We start from the raw sequence: 15,212 nt of genomic DNA on the forward strand, positions 1-15,212 counted from the left end.
GAGAAATAAAGGGTTCAGGAATGTAAATCTGAATGTACTTGACAGCTTTCCTCTCTGTGCCTTATCTAGGGAATATGAATCTTGAAGTCTCATGGGTATGAATGCTTGGCTCTGGCTGAGACCGCGGCAGCTCATGCTTTCAGCTTCAGCAGCCCCACGCCTCGGCTCCCCATACACTGACCCGCAGGAGGCCATCGTGCTGATGGAGGCTGGACCTTCCAGGGCTTGGGCTGTGGTAAGCCCCAAGCCATCCAGACAAGCTTCCTTTGAGAAAAGCAGCACACGAGCCTGCAGGCCAGGGTGAGGACAATAACCATTACAGAGCTTTGCTGCAAGGTTTTCATTCTTGAGTTCAGTTCCTCCTCTGTGACCTTTTGGGATGTATTACAGAAGGCCTGATCCTAAAGGGCTGGACATCTTCCTCCAGCAAGTATTAGGCCTCTTTACAAAGATAATTCTTCTCATAAAAACCTATCTGGTCAGAAAACATAACTGATAGGTTTTAGTGGTAAATCTAGTAAATGCCAGCACTTCGTGCTGGTTCTCCAACCGGCATTACCACAGTAAATAATTAAAGGACCTAGTTTAATAGAAGACATCACATCCTGTTTATCTTCCAGCTCGATTATTTATAGATTATTATCATCCCCTTGCAAAACTGTCAGACTGAAAATCCAAACAAAGATCATCTTGACTGCCAGTCTTGCTCAGTGTCAAAAGGGACTCGTAAAGAGAGAACGTTACAGGCCCAGAAAATTCCTGACATGTTATTCAATGCTTCAGCTAAGCAAACAAAATAAGTTCTGCAAGTATCAACTGATCAGATCCACGAAGGCCAGGGTTAGGACCACCATAATGTTTTGCGTGTAAAAAAGAGTGCCCCGTGTTCACAACTCTCTTTTGTAACTCTCTGTAAATAGAAATCATTACTAATGCTAGCTGGAACATTTTTACTGAAATGAATTTTAACTGCAGCTAAAACACTTCACAGAAAGTCCATTTCACCCATGGTTTTACTATAAAAGATCGTGTGTTCTAGAGTACACTTAATTCTGATATATGAGAGAGAGAGACCCAAAATAAAGAGAGCCCTCATATTAAAATTCCAACTCTAAAAATAGCTGTTTCAGCACAGTTCCGTTTTGTGAATATTTTTTAAAGGACTGGAATGAAAATCGACTCAGAAAAAGTTGCCCAAAGTTGCCTCTTGCTCTCTTCTGCATTAAAAGTCATACACTGTGTTATTTTTTTTCTTCCCCAAACAAATACCAAAATCGCTTGATTAGAGAATCTGACCTCGTTTCCTTACAATTAATGACCAGCAATCACCATCCTCTGGGACTCCAGAAGAACAGGGGTTGGATACGCTGGACTGAGTATTTTAAGACTTCATCTGGGGTCAAGCACAATGTTACCATAGCAGGAAACTGCACACAGAAGTGCCTTACGATTCATGTTGCTTGTACTGTAATGCTTTGCATTTCTTGCCCTACAAACTCTCCAGCTAACAGGCAGAGAGGACACATCCACACACACTTGGTTTCAGCTTCCTATCAAGAGGAAGCTGTCAGTACGGTCAAATTATCTGAGACCATTTGCAGAGCGAGAGGTAGCTCTGTAATGTGCATGGAAGAGAACGGAAAAATTAAGCTAAGGTCACAAAACACAGTGTACCCGGTCTATTTTTAGATTTAAACAGTAAAATTATCTTGCTAAATGTCTGCTTAAGAACAAGAAAGTTACATAATCCCAATTCACCACTCCAGGGTGTTTTCCTCAAAATAAGCTAATTGTTTATGTGAAAGCCAAGAGGGCTCGTTATTAGCTTTTATTTGTAAATGCATTAGGTCAAAGGATGACCTGCACTGCGTTCACGTACATCTGAGAGCTGTGCTCTCCCCTTTGGGCTAACTCACAGCAGGCTCCACTAACTGTCACAAATGCACCACAGGAGCTGGGGAGCCCTTCCTAACATTTGGTCCTCGAAGTGTGGATGCTCAAGGCTGAGACCTCTTCACTGAAATCAGGGCAGAGGAGACTGGTGACTGTCAAAGCCCACAGCTCTGAGTCCCCACTGGAACATCTTTGGGGGAGAAGGAAAGAGGTAGGGTGTGTTAGTTTTTCCTAACGATTAAATGCTGGCTAATCCTCATGCATACACTGTGTGGGACACACAGCTTTACAAAGTACCCTTGGGATGATGATGCAAGGCACAAACTCCATCTTGCTCAGGCAAAAGGAATAGGAGGAGGAAGGTAGGAGGAAGATCAAGCATCTCCTGGGAGGAAAATGGAAGCAGGCACTGCAAGAAGGCACTCTGTTTGTCCTTGATTTCCCACAGAAAGCATCCTGGATCAACAAATGTTCTCAGAGCCCAAAGGGCGTTGTCAGCCATCAAACACTCCTGCAAAATATTTGTGTACATGAGGTGCTCATCATTTTAGTCTCTGTCTTGCAGTTTTGGATCCTCAATAATAAGAAATTGCCTCACGAAGCTAAGAGTTATATGCCTTTTTGGGGGTTGGCAAGGGCATGGGGAAAGTTGAAACCTGAATGCTTACAAAACAAGCACTTTGTCATTTCAAATGTGTCTAACTGGTGAAACATCTAAATCAGGTAATTTAAACCTAAATCTTTTGGCAGCTCAGACAGAGCAGCAAGTATCTGCTTCTCAGCAGACCTTTGATTTCAAGTAACTGTGGTTAGTCTGCTGTAATTTCAGCCAGGGCTGTAGAGGTCATTTTGCAAGCACAATTTAAAAATGCAGGCACAGTTTAAAATTTATGAGATTAAAAGCTGAGGACCAGATTCCTCTCCCAGTTACATTAGCACAGAATTATTCCAGCTGACAAGAGAATTGGGTTCAGAGACAGTAACCCAGAAAGAGTAGGCAGGCACACTGCAGGGCACAAGAAAAGAGAAATGTTTTCCCCTCTTCTCTTGAATATCTAAGGATTTCCTTTATTAATTCTCCAGAAGTTAGAGTAAAAAGTGAAGTCAGAGGAAAATGCTCTCCTCTGACCTTCTCTACAAAGCTAGTTCACAATAGGATTTCCTATAATATATCCTATATCTCCGCTGCCCACCTGGGAGAAGCTGAATGCTTCTAGATCCAGATAACCCATGCCCTCAGTGAGGACCTAACAGAGGAGCTTTGCTGAGCTTCTAGCGTTACTCTGGTGTGCTGCTGCTAGTGATAAACAAACAATCTCCAGCTGATCAGATGCTGCTCTGAGCCTGCAGTTCCCACACAACGAACATTATGCATACGAGGTAGAGTAAGGCACCACTTAAATGCTGCTGATGGGTACTACTGAAAAAAACAGCAACATCCCATGGAGGGTAGTATCTGAGGACAGAGTTTGGTGCTTTGAACTGAAGAGACATAACTTTATCATCATGCACTATTTATTTTGCTGGGCACCTGCAGGCCTCAGCATTACATCCACGTGGTAGTGTTGCGAGTGGTTGAGCAAGGCTGAGCCTACAATACCTACACTCTAACGGGAAATGGGACACGGCCTGGTGGTAAAGGAAAAGAAGGAAGGAATGGGAAGGAGCAACATCAACACAGTCGCACAATGGAATCCTTATAAATTATTCAAAATCCTTTCAAATGCTTCTTACAATAAGTAAAATCAGCTGTTCCCAAGGCCCAGGCCATGCCTGTCATTAGTACAGGACCAGCGATTCATGTGTTTCATACACAGAAAGCTGGCATTTGTTCACAGAGTGGCAAGCAGACCCCAATCCTCTGATCCCTTCCCTCCACAGGCATCTCAAAGGCTGCAAGTGTTTTGAGCCTGACTGCTCTCTTATCTTGGAGCTACAGACCTCCTGATAAGGAGGAGGAGGAGGAGAAGTTGCTCACAGTGGTTCAGCTGACGATGGAGGAAGTGAGCAAGGGAACAGCTTACCAAGCTGCTTATTTCAGGGAGGGATTTTTTTTTTTATCTTAATCCTCCTTGAGACTCTTTTTTTTTTTTGGTAAATGAAAAGCATTTTGGAGAAGCTGTACATCCTCTAAATCACCCCACCAAAGACCTGAAAGCTTTTTGCCAAATGAGAAATGGCGGAACTACAGAACTCAACAAGTCACCCTGAATTTGTAGAGGGTAATGTAACCTTTCCAGAATACCATGACTTCTGTTGTGATCTGGTATCTTTCTTAACCATCTTCGGGAAGACTATCCTCACAGACTCCCCTCTTCTGAAAATTATTAGCAGCTCTATTTGCATAGTTTGAAATTAATACAGTAGCTCCAAACTAAAGGTAGTCTTGCACAGTAACAATTCAATTCACCCTCTGACTGGGAGCAGAGATCTTTTTTGAGAGGAAAACAGTAAACTATTCACCTGTTAACATTAATCAATGAAAAAGAGGACACTGGTTGGGTCTTGTAATTGTTTAAGACTGTGCTAATGATCAGGGCAAAGGATGGAAGGATTAAACTTATTTCAAGCTCAGATCTATCAAATCTTTTTAATACCTTTAAAAGCAAATTGTGTTCACATTGATGCACAGTGCTAGCACTGGCTATTTTTGGTCTTAATGTAAAGTTTTAAGACATTGTGGGTTATTTTTAGTTGGTTGGTTGGTTTTGTTTTTTGGTTGATTGTCTGTTTTTGTTTGTTTGTTTTAATATACTTACCCAGAATCACACAGTAAAACACCTAAGAGTTCGGGAAAGGACCCTAGATAACATCTAGGAACTGTGTATTTTGGTACCAGTACCATCCACCTCATCCCTGTGTGAGGGACTACCCTCAACCCAAAGTGAAATGATGCTGCATTAGATCTCACCTGAATGTGAGACAAAACAGAGGCTGTGTGATAGAGAGGTTTTCAATAAAGATGTTCTCAAACAACTGACACAACTGTAAACCCTATCCTTCAGCCTTATTTTTGAGGGATTTCTCTTGCCCTCCTTGAAAGCCACTTTTATGAGCAGAAAAGAAAGTCTGCCATCTGTACAGCTCCTGCTGTCTCACCTTGAACACGTGGAATGCTTCAAATTGAATGTTGGGGCTTTTATCTCGCAGCAAGTTCATCATCAGCTTCAGATTCTCTGGTTTGCTGATGTATTTTGTCATGATGGCAAAGTTGTGTCGGTCCAGAATCAATTCACCCAGAAGCTACAGAGAAAATTACCAAAAAAAAAAATTTTTTTAATCAGTTTATCACTTGATTTTTGAAAGCAAAGAAAGCAACAGCATATGTTAATGTTTGTCTTAAGAGTTTTTAATGTCACTACATTAAAAAAAATTAACTAGACTTGTTATCACGTAGCACGTTACTTAATGCCCATCTTCCAAACATTACAGAAAAGGTTACCACATACGGACTGAATGTAATAGGAGCTGGTGTGAGCCAGTTGGGACAGAAGCAAGTGTAGTGCAACTGTCCCACAAAGACACCTTTAATTTCACTCAGATTTTACATTAACACATCTATTTGGCCACATCTGCATTCCATGCAGCATTTTAACTTGTTCTGAATTGGAGTACAAACTTGAGGTCAGAGGAAAAATGATGGTGCTTTTTCCATAGAAAAAGTCCAATGCTTCAACAAAGATCCAGGAAATAAAATTCACAGCAAGCTCTTCTATGAAAAGCGTCCCCAAACATTCATTTATTTTTTGTTAGAAATTACATGATTACTTCATTGCCATATATGCATTTAGATATTCTTCATATTATGAATTACAAATTTTCAAGGGAAGCGCTGAAAAATGTTGCTTTACCTTCAAAGATTGTCTCTTTGTTACATAATTCTCAGAATTAATGAGTTTTTCATAATCCTCAAAGATCTAGAGTAAAAAGAAAACAAATGCAGTCAATTCATGTCCATCCTTCCTTCTCCCCATTTCCTTCTTGTCCTTCCACCCTGGAGGAGCAGCAGAAGCAGCAGCAGTGCCACCCTCTAACACTTCACTGCAATGGCAGGCCAAGCTCTTGTGGCCTTTTTTCTCTGCTTGCTATCATGTAGTGAATTAATGCCCAGTAATACTCATCTGCCAAATGCTACACGGAGCGATACCACATATGGACTGGATGCAACAGAAGGTAGCATGAGCCAGCTCGCACAGAAGTCAGCCAGTGCCTGTACAGCCTTCTTTTACAAGAGAGTGAATCTGCTGCTGGGACGTGTGAGTGTGTTTTACTTTTACTTGCAATTTAATGCAGCACCCCAAACTGCTGACAGTGCGTCCCATACTGCCATGTGCCAAAAGCTCTTTGTGAGGTGCCACCTGCCTTCAACATCCTCACTCATTAAAGCACTTTGTAGAATGAGGATCACCAGGAGTAGAGTGCATGCTGGCTTTTTGCAGGTGGCAAAAGAAATCTTGTGGTCAAGAAGACTGAGCAGCCGTGCTACTGTATATGTTCATCGACCAAACAAGCAAAATAAACCCAACACTGTCCAAGAATCATTGAAAAAAATCCTAATGCCCACTATTTATACTTCAAATTTTGTTCCACTGTAGTCCTTCAGTACTAACAGAGGAACGATGAGAAGAAACACTAACTTTGCTCCAGTTAAGCTACGTTTGTGACTCAGCAATAATCAGCCTGATCTTTATTTAACCTTCCTGGTAACTCTAGAACGAAAGAAATAGTCATCGGCCTTTTTACTTTGGCAATGAAATAAAGAATACCTAAGGTAACACAAGAACATAACCTGTAGTCTCATTCCATTATCCGTATCAGACTAATTTCCATTGATTCCAGTGGAATTTTTTTGACTGAAATTTGATTCAAAACAGAGTCAAAAAGCCAAAGTGAAAAATGGCAACAAACCAAGGGACTAATTGATTTAGGATGGTAAGGAGAATAGTGACATCTCTGTCTCCCACTTAGGTGCATATAATTTTCAGTAAAGCTAAAACTTCTTGCAGTAACTCTTCTCCTCTGTCCCAGAGTATTACAAGTCACACTGGCACGGCCCTATCGATGCTGGAATACCACAAAACTGTTTAAAAATGTGAACACTTTTCCCCATGGTCTATCTAAATACTGTTTGCGGTTCCATTCACCTATGAGGAGATACAGTACAGAGATGAATAATACTTGTTTTTAAACTTCGAGTTCTCCTGAAAACTTGGCATCTGTCCCCTGTGGATGTGAGCAGTGCGGATACCTGTATTTCAAACACCACATTTAGTAAAAGCAATGCTTAGTTTTGCAGTCCTGCGTGACTATTTTATGTGGAGCATGAAATCCTCCACTACTGGAAAGCGCACTTCTTCTAGCTAAGCATGAAGAGATTTTATAAAGTTCTTCTGTCATTTGTACTTACTGTATCATAGTTTTGTTCCAGAAATTCTGCTACCAGTAACTTGTGTCTTGTTAACAGGTCCTGGAAAAGAGCAGAGAAAGGTTCCCTTAGAGAGTTTGCCCATTCAATTTTCCCTTTATTCTCTAATACATTTTAGTATTTTTTTTAGCACTTCATCTTTTAGAAGATATTTCCAACATGATTTCCATAAACAAAAAACATTTAAAAATGATACCGCATGGAATTCAGTTGTGTGTTTATTAGCATATTAAGGAGAATTCATTCAGTGCAAACAGAATCAACATAAAGTTATTCCAAAGCTCTTTATATTCCTTCTTCCTCCCACCTTCTAGCCTTATTTTTTGTGGTCATTGTGTACAGTACTTACAATAAACTGGGGTGAGGGAAAGGAGGAAAGCAAAATAACCCTTTATGGAGGGATCAGCTTTGGTCCCACAACCAAAAGTGATCTCCATTCTGCCCCACAACTGGAAGATTATGATAATTTTTATTGACTGCTACTGCTCATGTCCATTGAATGCAACAAGGCAGTCTCAAATTCAACCACTGGATATATACACTTACTTATTTAAAACCTACAGGTTAGGCACAAATCTAAGCTAGCAACCCAGGTTCCCTCCACACCCATTCCATCCCCAAAACAGGGAGTCTTAGGTAGAAGGGATGCACTCCTTCTGTTTTTCTGCCTAAGCTGGGCTTTCCAACACAAGCAGCAGCAGAGACCTTTTAGGTAGCTGAAGTTGCACAGCAGGCATCCCATCCTAAAAGGTGGGTAACCAACTCAGATTTAAATTGGAGCATCCTCTCTCTCAGGAGGGGAATGCTGGTGCTCAGCAGCAGAGATGCAGATGTTCAGCTCCAGAAGAAATCAAGTCTCTTTACTGCATGAATAGCTATAACTGAGGTGGCCAGTTTGAGGCATTTAAGTTTAATTTGTATCTTATTTCCTCTTTTAAAACATAACACTGACGACAATAAATGCCTGATGAGGTCCATTCAAGTCGCTATTTTTTCAGTGAATCGCTTTCTGGTATCTTTTTCATCATCTTTTCCTTGGTTTCCTTAACCACAGTCAGAGACCTAAACAGCATTGTTGAAGTACATGCACCACCACATCCTCTACAGCATCACAAATAAAATTAATTCTTTACATACTAATCCTTTAATTTATTTTTACCATAAATTATAAAAGGAAAGCAGGGTGCTACAAAATGCAGTACATTACGTTTTAATACATTCCTTTATTTAGCAGGATTGCAACGATACCAGTTTAAAAGGCTGAGCACAACAAATGTAATTCACAAGCTTTGATGCAGGGCACTTAGGAGGCAAGTACAACATTTTTTCAATAGGGGGCACAAATGGAATATAATCCAAAGTGAGTTTTTCACAGAAAATCACAAGACAAGTGTGGAGCAGCAGTATTGAATCAGCACTCCTTCCACCCTCTCCTGGTACCCTCCACAGCTGACTCTCTAAATACAAGCTGTTTTCCTCTGCATTTTTAGCAGCTCTGTTTCCCCTCTGCTGTGCACCTGGCTGAATTTAATTAAGAAGTACCTCTCAAGTTCATCAAAAATGCCAATACTTTCCTACTATAAATATCCTCAAACTTTAATGCACATTTAATTAAACCCTCCTCTGGTGCATAGACTATCCAAGACTTTCAGCTCTCAACCAGACACCCTGGTGGCAACACTGCAAACCCAAAACAGTGGAAGCAGAACTGAAAACACAGAGTTCAGTAATCCAGCCAGTAAGCAACCATAGACAGCACTTATTTATATGGTATTAGAAATGAGGTAGCTCCACATCTCATGATTCAATTGCTTCCATATCCCTTCTTGCTGTTCCAGTTATTTTAGAGTAATAGTCAGATAGAAGATGAAATGAACAGCTGGTTTATTTCCAGAACTGGCCATGTATCAGGTGCTAAAACGTAATTTTAAAAAAATGCAGTTTTATAGATTGCCCCAAGCATTTTAAGAGGTGATTTCTCTCCTATGAACTGCCCTCTTACTCCTCTCTTTCCAATGCACGTGAGGATGTAGAATCCTATTTTTAAATCCTGCTAAAAATACACTTGGATGACAGGGGACAGAAATAAGTTCCACAGCTGTAGATCCATGAAGGTCAATCAATCCCTCTTGCCTTGGGAGGGTCACAGCAGCCTGTAGCCCCTGTTGCAGCTGAAGTGACCCATGTCCACATCCTACCTCCTGGTTGGGGTAAAAACCATGCCCATCACTCAACCACATGTTCTGCTGTCATGCTCAGAGCAGGACCTGGGCAAATGATGCAAATCTCTCCTGTCAGGCTGGGAACAGAGTCCAAGAACACTTTTTCTGATGAGAGACAAATACTCTTCCAAAGATAGCGTAAAACTCCAGAGATGGAGGATTTAAATAGTTCAGTTATGGTTCAGCTTTTTTTTTTTTTTTACAGTCCTATACACATATTTTTACTTGTCCAGATTTCTTTGCTACTTCCACTTTCATAACATTTACCAAATGAACACAACGGCAGCACAACTTAAAACAATTGAAAGATACTGCTATTGATTAATGGGTGGTTTGAATTTTTAATCCTGATCAACTCATTACTTAAGAATGCAACACTATCTCCATTCTGCAAATCTCTACCCCATTCAATAGGTAAGTGAAAACTGAGGCCAGGTCTCAGTTATGTGTTAAATTGCTGAGCTAACATTTCTTACAGTTATTCCCAAGATCTACCTAATCATATTTCTAATTAGCTCTGAGAATAAAGAATGAACAACTCGTTTCTATGACAGCAAAGAACCCAATGATAGAGGGGGGGAAAAAAAAGAAAAAAAAAAAAGGAGTTAGATCTATATTTAGATGATTCTTTACCTGAAAAGAATTTTCCCATTTAAGTTATTTTTCAGAAATAAACCAGTCTTCCCTGTATATTTTGGCTCAACAAGTACACTAGCACCTTGCTGGAAACACGATGGTCACATACAAATTCCAAGAAATTTGGCAAGCTTCACCCAACTTCATTTTTAGTACAAAACACAGACTCTGTGAAGAGCGTAGGCCACCTGGATCCCACCATTCAATCCTGCAGCAATGGGCAAATCCTACCTACTGCTTTTGGGCCACTTCTGCTGCACTGAAGGGACCAACAGAGCATCACCAACAGCCACAGACTTACCAGGAGGCCAAAGCAGGAAATGGCAGCTGGCCCTTTCTAGCTTTCCCTCATGTTCTCCATTACAATTAAGCTTATTTGTCACTTGGAGATAGGAAGGTGGCAAAGTTTTAATCGTGACTAGAAGTTTCATGACATTTCTCCTTTGATCTACCTTTCAAAATGTTCAATGTTAACAGTCTCAAATCAAAAGACAATAGTCCCTGCACCACCACACAAAACTAGGGCCACTGTAATGTCAAGCAAGCACCTTTGCAGTGCTTGTACCTGACACATCTTAGCAGTATGGTCCTTACACTGTACCACGGGCCACAAGTGTAAGCATGCAGACATGTAAAAATAATCAGGGGCACAGCATTAGTCTAAACAAAGTGCCAGACTCAGAAGGCTCAGCAAAAATTACAGGATTTCAAAAGTGAATTAAATGATTCCTTTTATTTACTGTTTGTGGTTATGATGGGCAGTGGTTTTATTTGTGGGGAAGGTTAGAAAGAGAAAAAAGGTTATGTGGTCTACAATAACTGTACATAATGAATGATTAATTTGAGCTTTAAATGGCCTTAGGGCCATAATTAAAGGCCTTAGGGTATCAAGATGAAGAACATCAGTGAAATGTAAATCTGCACTAAATTAAAGTCTTTGCAGACTTGATCGCTGCTGTGACTCCTTTTACAAACTGACCAAGGACTAATTATATCTTTTACTGAACAATAAAAAAGCCAGTTCAAATGCTTAAATATAGTATTCAATGATCAGTACTGATGGAATGCCATTTTTGACTCAATCACCCTCAGGTTTTGTATCAGATTGTATCAGGTGCAGGTATCAAATAACTTACCTTGAATGTAGCAAAGGCATCAGAAGCTATATCAAACGTCGACATTTCCACATATTTGAAAAAGTCTCTGAATTGTTCCGAAAAAAGTATGATTTTGGCCAATGGTTCATGTCGGATACACTCTCTCAGCATAATTCCACAGCGTAAGGCAATATTTGGGGATTCATATCTGGAGAACAGAAGGAAACAAAAAAGATCAAACCATAAAAGACCAAAAACAGATAGACAATTTTATAGCAATAGGGAAATTTGTAGCATATGAAATATGTGCCAGAGAGGGTCCAGCACACGCACAGTGTGTCCCTCAACCAGAGCAGCTTCAGGACTACAGCTCATAATGCCAGAGCTGCCAGCATTTCCCACTCCTAACCTCTGTCTTTACAAGCCAACACACATTTCAGTATAACTGTGCATTACACCTCCTCTCTGTGAAGACTGTAGGGAGTGCATAAAGTTTCAACAGAATTCCTTCACTGTTCTTTCATTTATGAGAAAGCAAAGCCCATACAGCACAATAATTCCCCTTTTCAGATGTAATTCTGAGCTTCTCAGTTTATCCAAGAAAAATACAGCACCTCATGGCCACCCAGCAACTCCCACTCTTCTAGAGAACATCAATCTCAAATATTAATGCCTAATGAGGAAGGTAGGAAGAGTTTAACCTGGCAGTCTACATATGATTAAGCTTCTTGTAGCTCTGAAGATCTTTCCTGCAGTTGGGGAGGAATTCTGCTCAATCCCCCCCTCTGCAGAGACAAAGGGTTTGTTCAGGAGTTGAATATTTGTTCCTCAAGTTACAATCCCATTACGGCACAGGCAATGTCACAGATAGGAGCCAGCACACTTCGCAGTCTTGGGAAGGGAGGCATAGGGGAGGGAATTCAGATAATCTTCTATTTCTATAAAGTCTTGATGTCTTTAATGTCGGAGTTAATCTGAAACAAAACTGTTAGAAACATAATTTGGAAGAAGGAAATAAAAAAAGCAATCTAACAGTCAGGAAGGACTTGAAGTGAACTTCTTCCAACAATATTCAGTCATGTGAAAGTGATGAAGTCCAAGGGGACAGAAAGCACACACTGTTTCAATAAGCTGGCTATACTATATCAGAACTGTGTATTATCACCCAGAGCTTATCAGCATCATTTTTCCTTTTCACAATTAATTCCTAGCACTAGGCCAAAAAAAAAAAAAAGACAAAATGCCATCTGTGCTGTAAGTGAGTGGGCCCTCAAATTTACCACCAGCATGCAATTTAAAAGAATTTTAGTGTTTTGAGAGCATACCAGAGCTGCATACTTCAACCTGATGTCAACAATAGTTGGCTTAATGAAAAATGAACCACTATTCCAAAAAGGCAAATGAAACTTCCCACCCTCGCAAGTAAATGCACGCAGTCAAGCTCCTGTTTGTTTCCTTTTGGGGAGCATTTGCAACCATGAACTTAAAAGCCTTTAGCCAACAGACGTGCCGCTTTCTGTTAAGGCACACCTCTCCTCTACTCCATTAACAAGAATACTAATTTTCAAGCAGAAAGAGGCGGAGCTGCTCCTAGGAGAGCAGCCAGGAAAATATTTAATACTTGGCTAAGGAATATTTTGTTTGGAATAAAAGCAAATTACATTGTTTCCAGCACAATAACTTCTTAAAACACAAGCATCAACAGAATCATTCTTAGTCAAATGCTCCATTATCTAGAGCTGGGTTATGGACCTTTGACTGTTCACATAAGTGAGGGAAGTTGGGTTTGGCTCCTGGAGTATGCCTGGAAGAAGTTTATAGGCTGCCCAGTCATAACCAGTACGTTATCTGCACCCACATTTACATGCAAGCCATCAGGCAAGAATGATGGAGATGTGTTTCACAATCTCTTCTCATGAGCAATTATTACTCTATGCAGAAAAAAAAATAGAGTTCTGTTATGATTAACTTACAACCTAAAGAAACACCCACATACTGACCACTGGGGACAACCAGAAAGGGAAATAATAGACTTGAGATATTTCAAAACATTTATTGTGGAGGCTAAAAGAGGCATGACTGAGAGCAGAGATGCATTGTGGAGCAAAGACAATTCTACTTATGTGGCTAGTGCAGAAGATGGTACAAGATATGGATGCATGGGAAGGAGATTACAAGGACATCAAGCCTGGAAGACAGAAGGTCTTGACAGACAGATATACTCTGATCTTCTTTTACACTAACTTCTGTGGCTTGAGTTTATCTTAACTCAAGGAATTCTGCAACTTCAGAAAACATACTATTAAAGCTTTACCTGCACTATGATATGAAGAGATCAACACAGATCTGGGCAGTGACTGAGCACTTTAGAGATCACATGCATCGTAATATATATATTCACAAAAGATCTTATAAATGCGTAACTCATGAGAAATGATGAAAACAGTGCCACAAACTTCAAGTCTGCCATAGTCACTGTACTAGAAATGGAAAATATTTTTAAATTATAAAGGACCAAATTATTTCTGGGCTAATGCAATATGCTTACACCAGAGAAAGACTTGGCTCAAATTTGGTCTGAATATATCAGACACTCTATATACCAAACATTGTATTCATCTAAAATCCTATTCATACACAAAGCCTGCTCATAGAGAAGATACCATAAAAGCAAGTATCCATGCAGCAGCAAACTCAATTCACTTACAAAAACAAAAAAACAGTAGTAAGTAGTGAACTATGTGCTACATGTTTTTTTCTGAAACTGAGAATGTAGGAGGGAGTAGCCAACAAGTAAAATGAAGCCTAAAAGGTAGGAACAATTATCTCAAACTGGCAGTGCCACTGGAGTATTAGGCAGGAAATACTGGGAGGGAGCCCTGATTCAGGATCCTTCCCACTCAACAGAGCTCACATTATGCAATGAAAAAGCAACCTTTTGTTGATACTGTTGGGAACTGACTGTCAGGGGGCAGAGGAAATTTTGCATCCAATACAAGTAAAACAATGACAAGCCTTCACAATAGTCCCGGGCTGTTTCTTTTACGGTCATGGTTGAAATTTTTTTTTTCTCTCCAAATAATGTCATATAACAAACACTAAAAGGTACAAGCGAGCCAAATCCACTTTCCTTTAAGTAGATTTCAGTTTCATATATATTCACCTAGTACTAAATAAATACGAAAACATGTCCTCAAGTCACATTTTCAAGTGGGGGTGTTCACCTCTAAGTATTCACAATTCACTGGGCACAAGCACCACGCACTGCCTGCACTCAGCAAGCTGCTTGTAAGGGAACCTACCCTTACTTTAGGTATGTATTTGAAGTACTGTTTTTTTAGGCAGCCCTGGCAGTGGACCTGCGTGGGTTAGGTAAGGCAGCAGGGTATTTGACATCATCACACAGCAACTTTTCCGATACCATTAGTGCTCAGTGACCATCTTCTGGAGTACTGCTGAAGAATTCAATAGTACTTTCATAGGAAAAACTTGTAAAATGGCAATTCTGATACAGTGCAGTGCTGTGGAGAGATGGCCAAGACATCAAAAACAAGGAGCCAGAGACCCAAACTAACATGGACACACTGCAGCACCCATCTCAGAAAAGCACGTAACTGATGCCACTTAAATACATCCACTGGCTCAGGTCACCTACAGTGACATGTCCATCAGCAGCACATACACATAACATGAAATTTTTACTATCATTTTAATATTCCTGGTTGCTACAGATGCCAAAGAATATCTGGGACATGATCCAAAAATATTTTCTAACTTTAAATAAAGCCAAGACATATGGCAGAGATGTACATGCAATGTGCAAAAACAAAATGAGTGAAAAGGAGAGAAGGAAATCTAAAAGTCAGGAAAGGGAAGAAAATGATTGCATCTATATATGAAATTGAAAACAGTTGTACAACTTAACAATGACTGAGAGAA

General features: G+C 40.2%; 1 protein-coding gene across 6 annotated transcripts in view; it reads right to left on the reverse strand.

Annotated features, from left to right (window-relative positions):
* CAB39L (calcium binding protein 39 like) overlaps positions 1-15,212 on the reverse strand; it is a 62,812-nt gene that overhangs the window by 3,567 nt on the left and 44,033 nt on the right. For all 6 annotated transcript variants that reach the window (XM_035553356.2, XM_035553355.2, XM_035553354.2 and 3 more), the window contains 4 exons: positions 11,313-11,481; positions 7,301-7,360; positions 5,745-5,810; positions 4,993-5,136 (listed from right to left, as the gene is read on the reverse strand). In XM_035553356.2, the coding sequence (XP_035409249.1) occupies positions 4,993-5,136; positions 5,745-5,810; positions 7,301-7,360; positions 11,313-11,481 (439 nt within the window). The remainder of the gene's footprint in view (positions 1-4,992; positions 5,137-5,744; positions 5,811-7,300; positions 7,361-11,312; positions 11,482-15,212) is intronic.

Source organism: Cygnus atratus, chromosome 1 (genome assembly GCF_013377495.2).
Source record: "Cygnus atratus isolate AKBS03 ecotype Queensland, Australia chromosome 1, CAtr_DNAZoo_HiC_assembly, whole genome shotgun sequence".
NCBI lineage: Eukaryota > Metazoa > Chordata > Aves > Anseriformes > Anatidae > Cygnus > Cygnus atratus.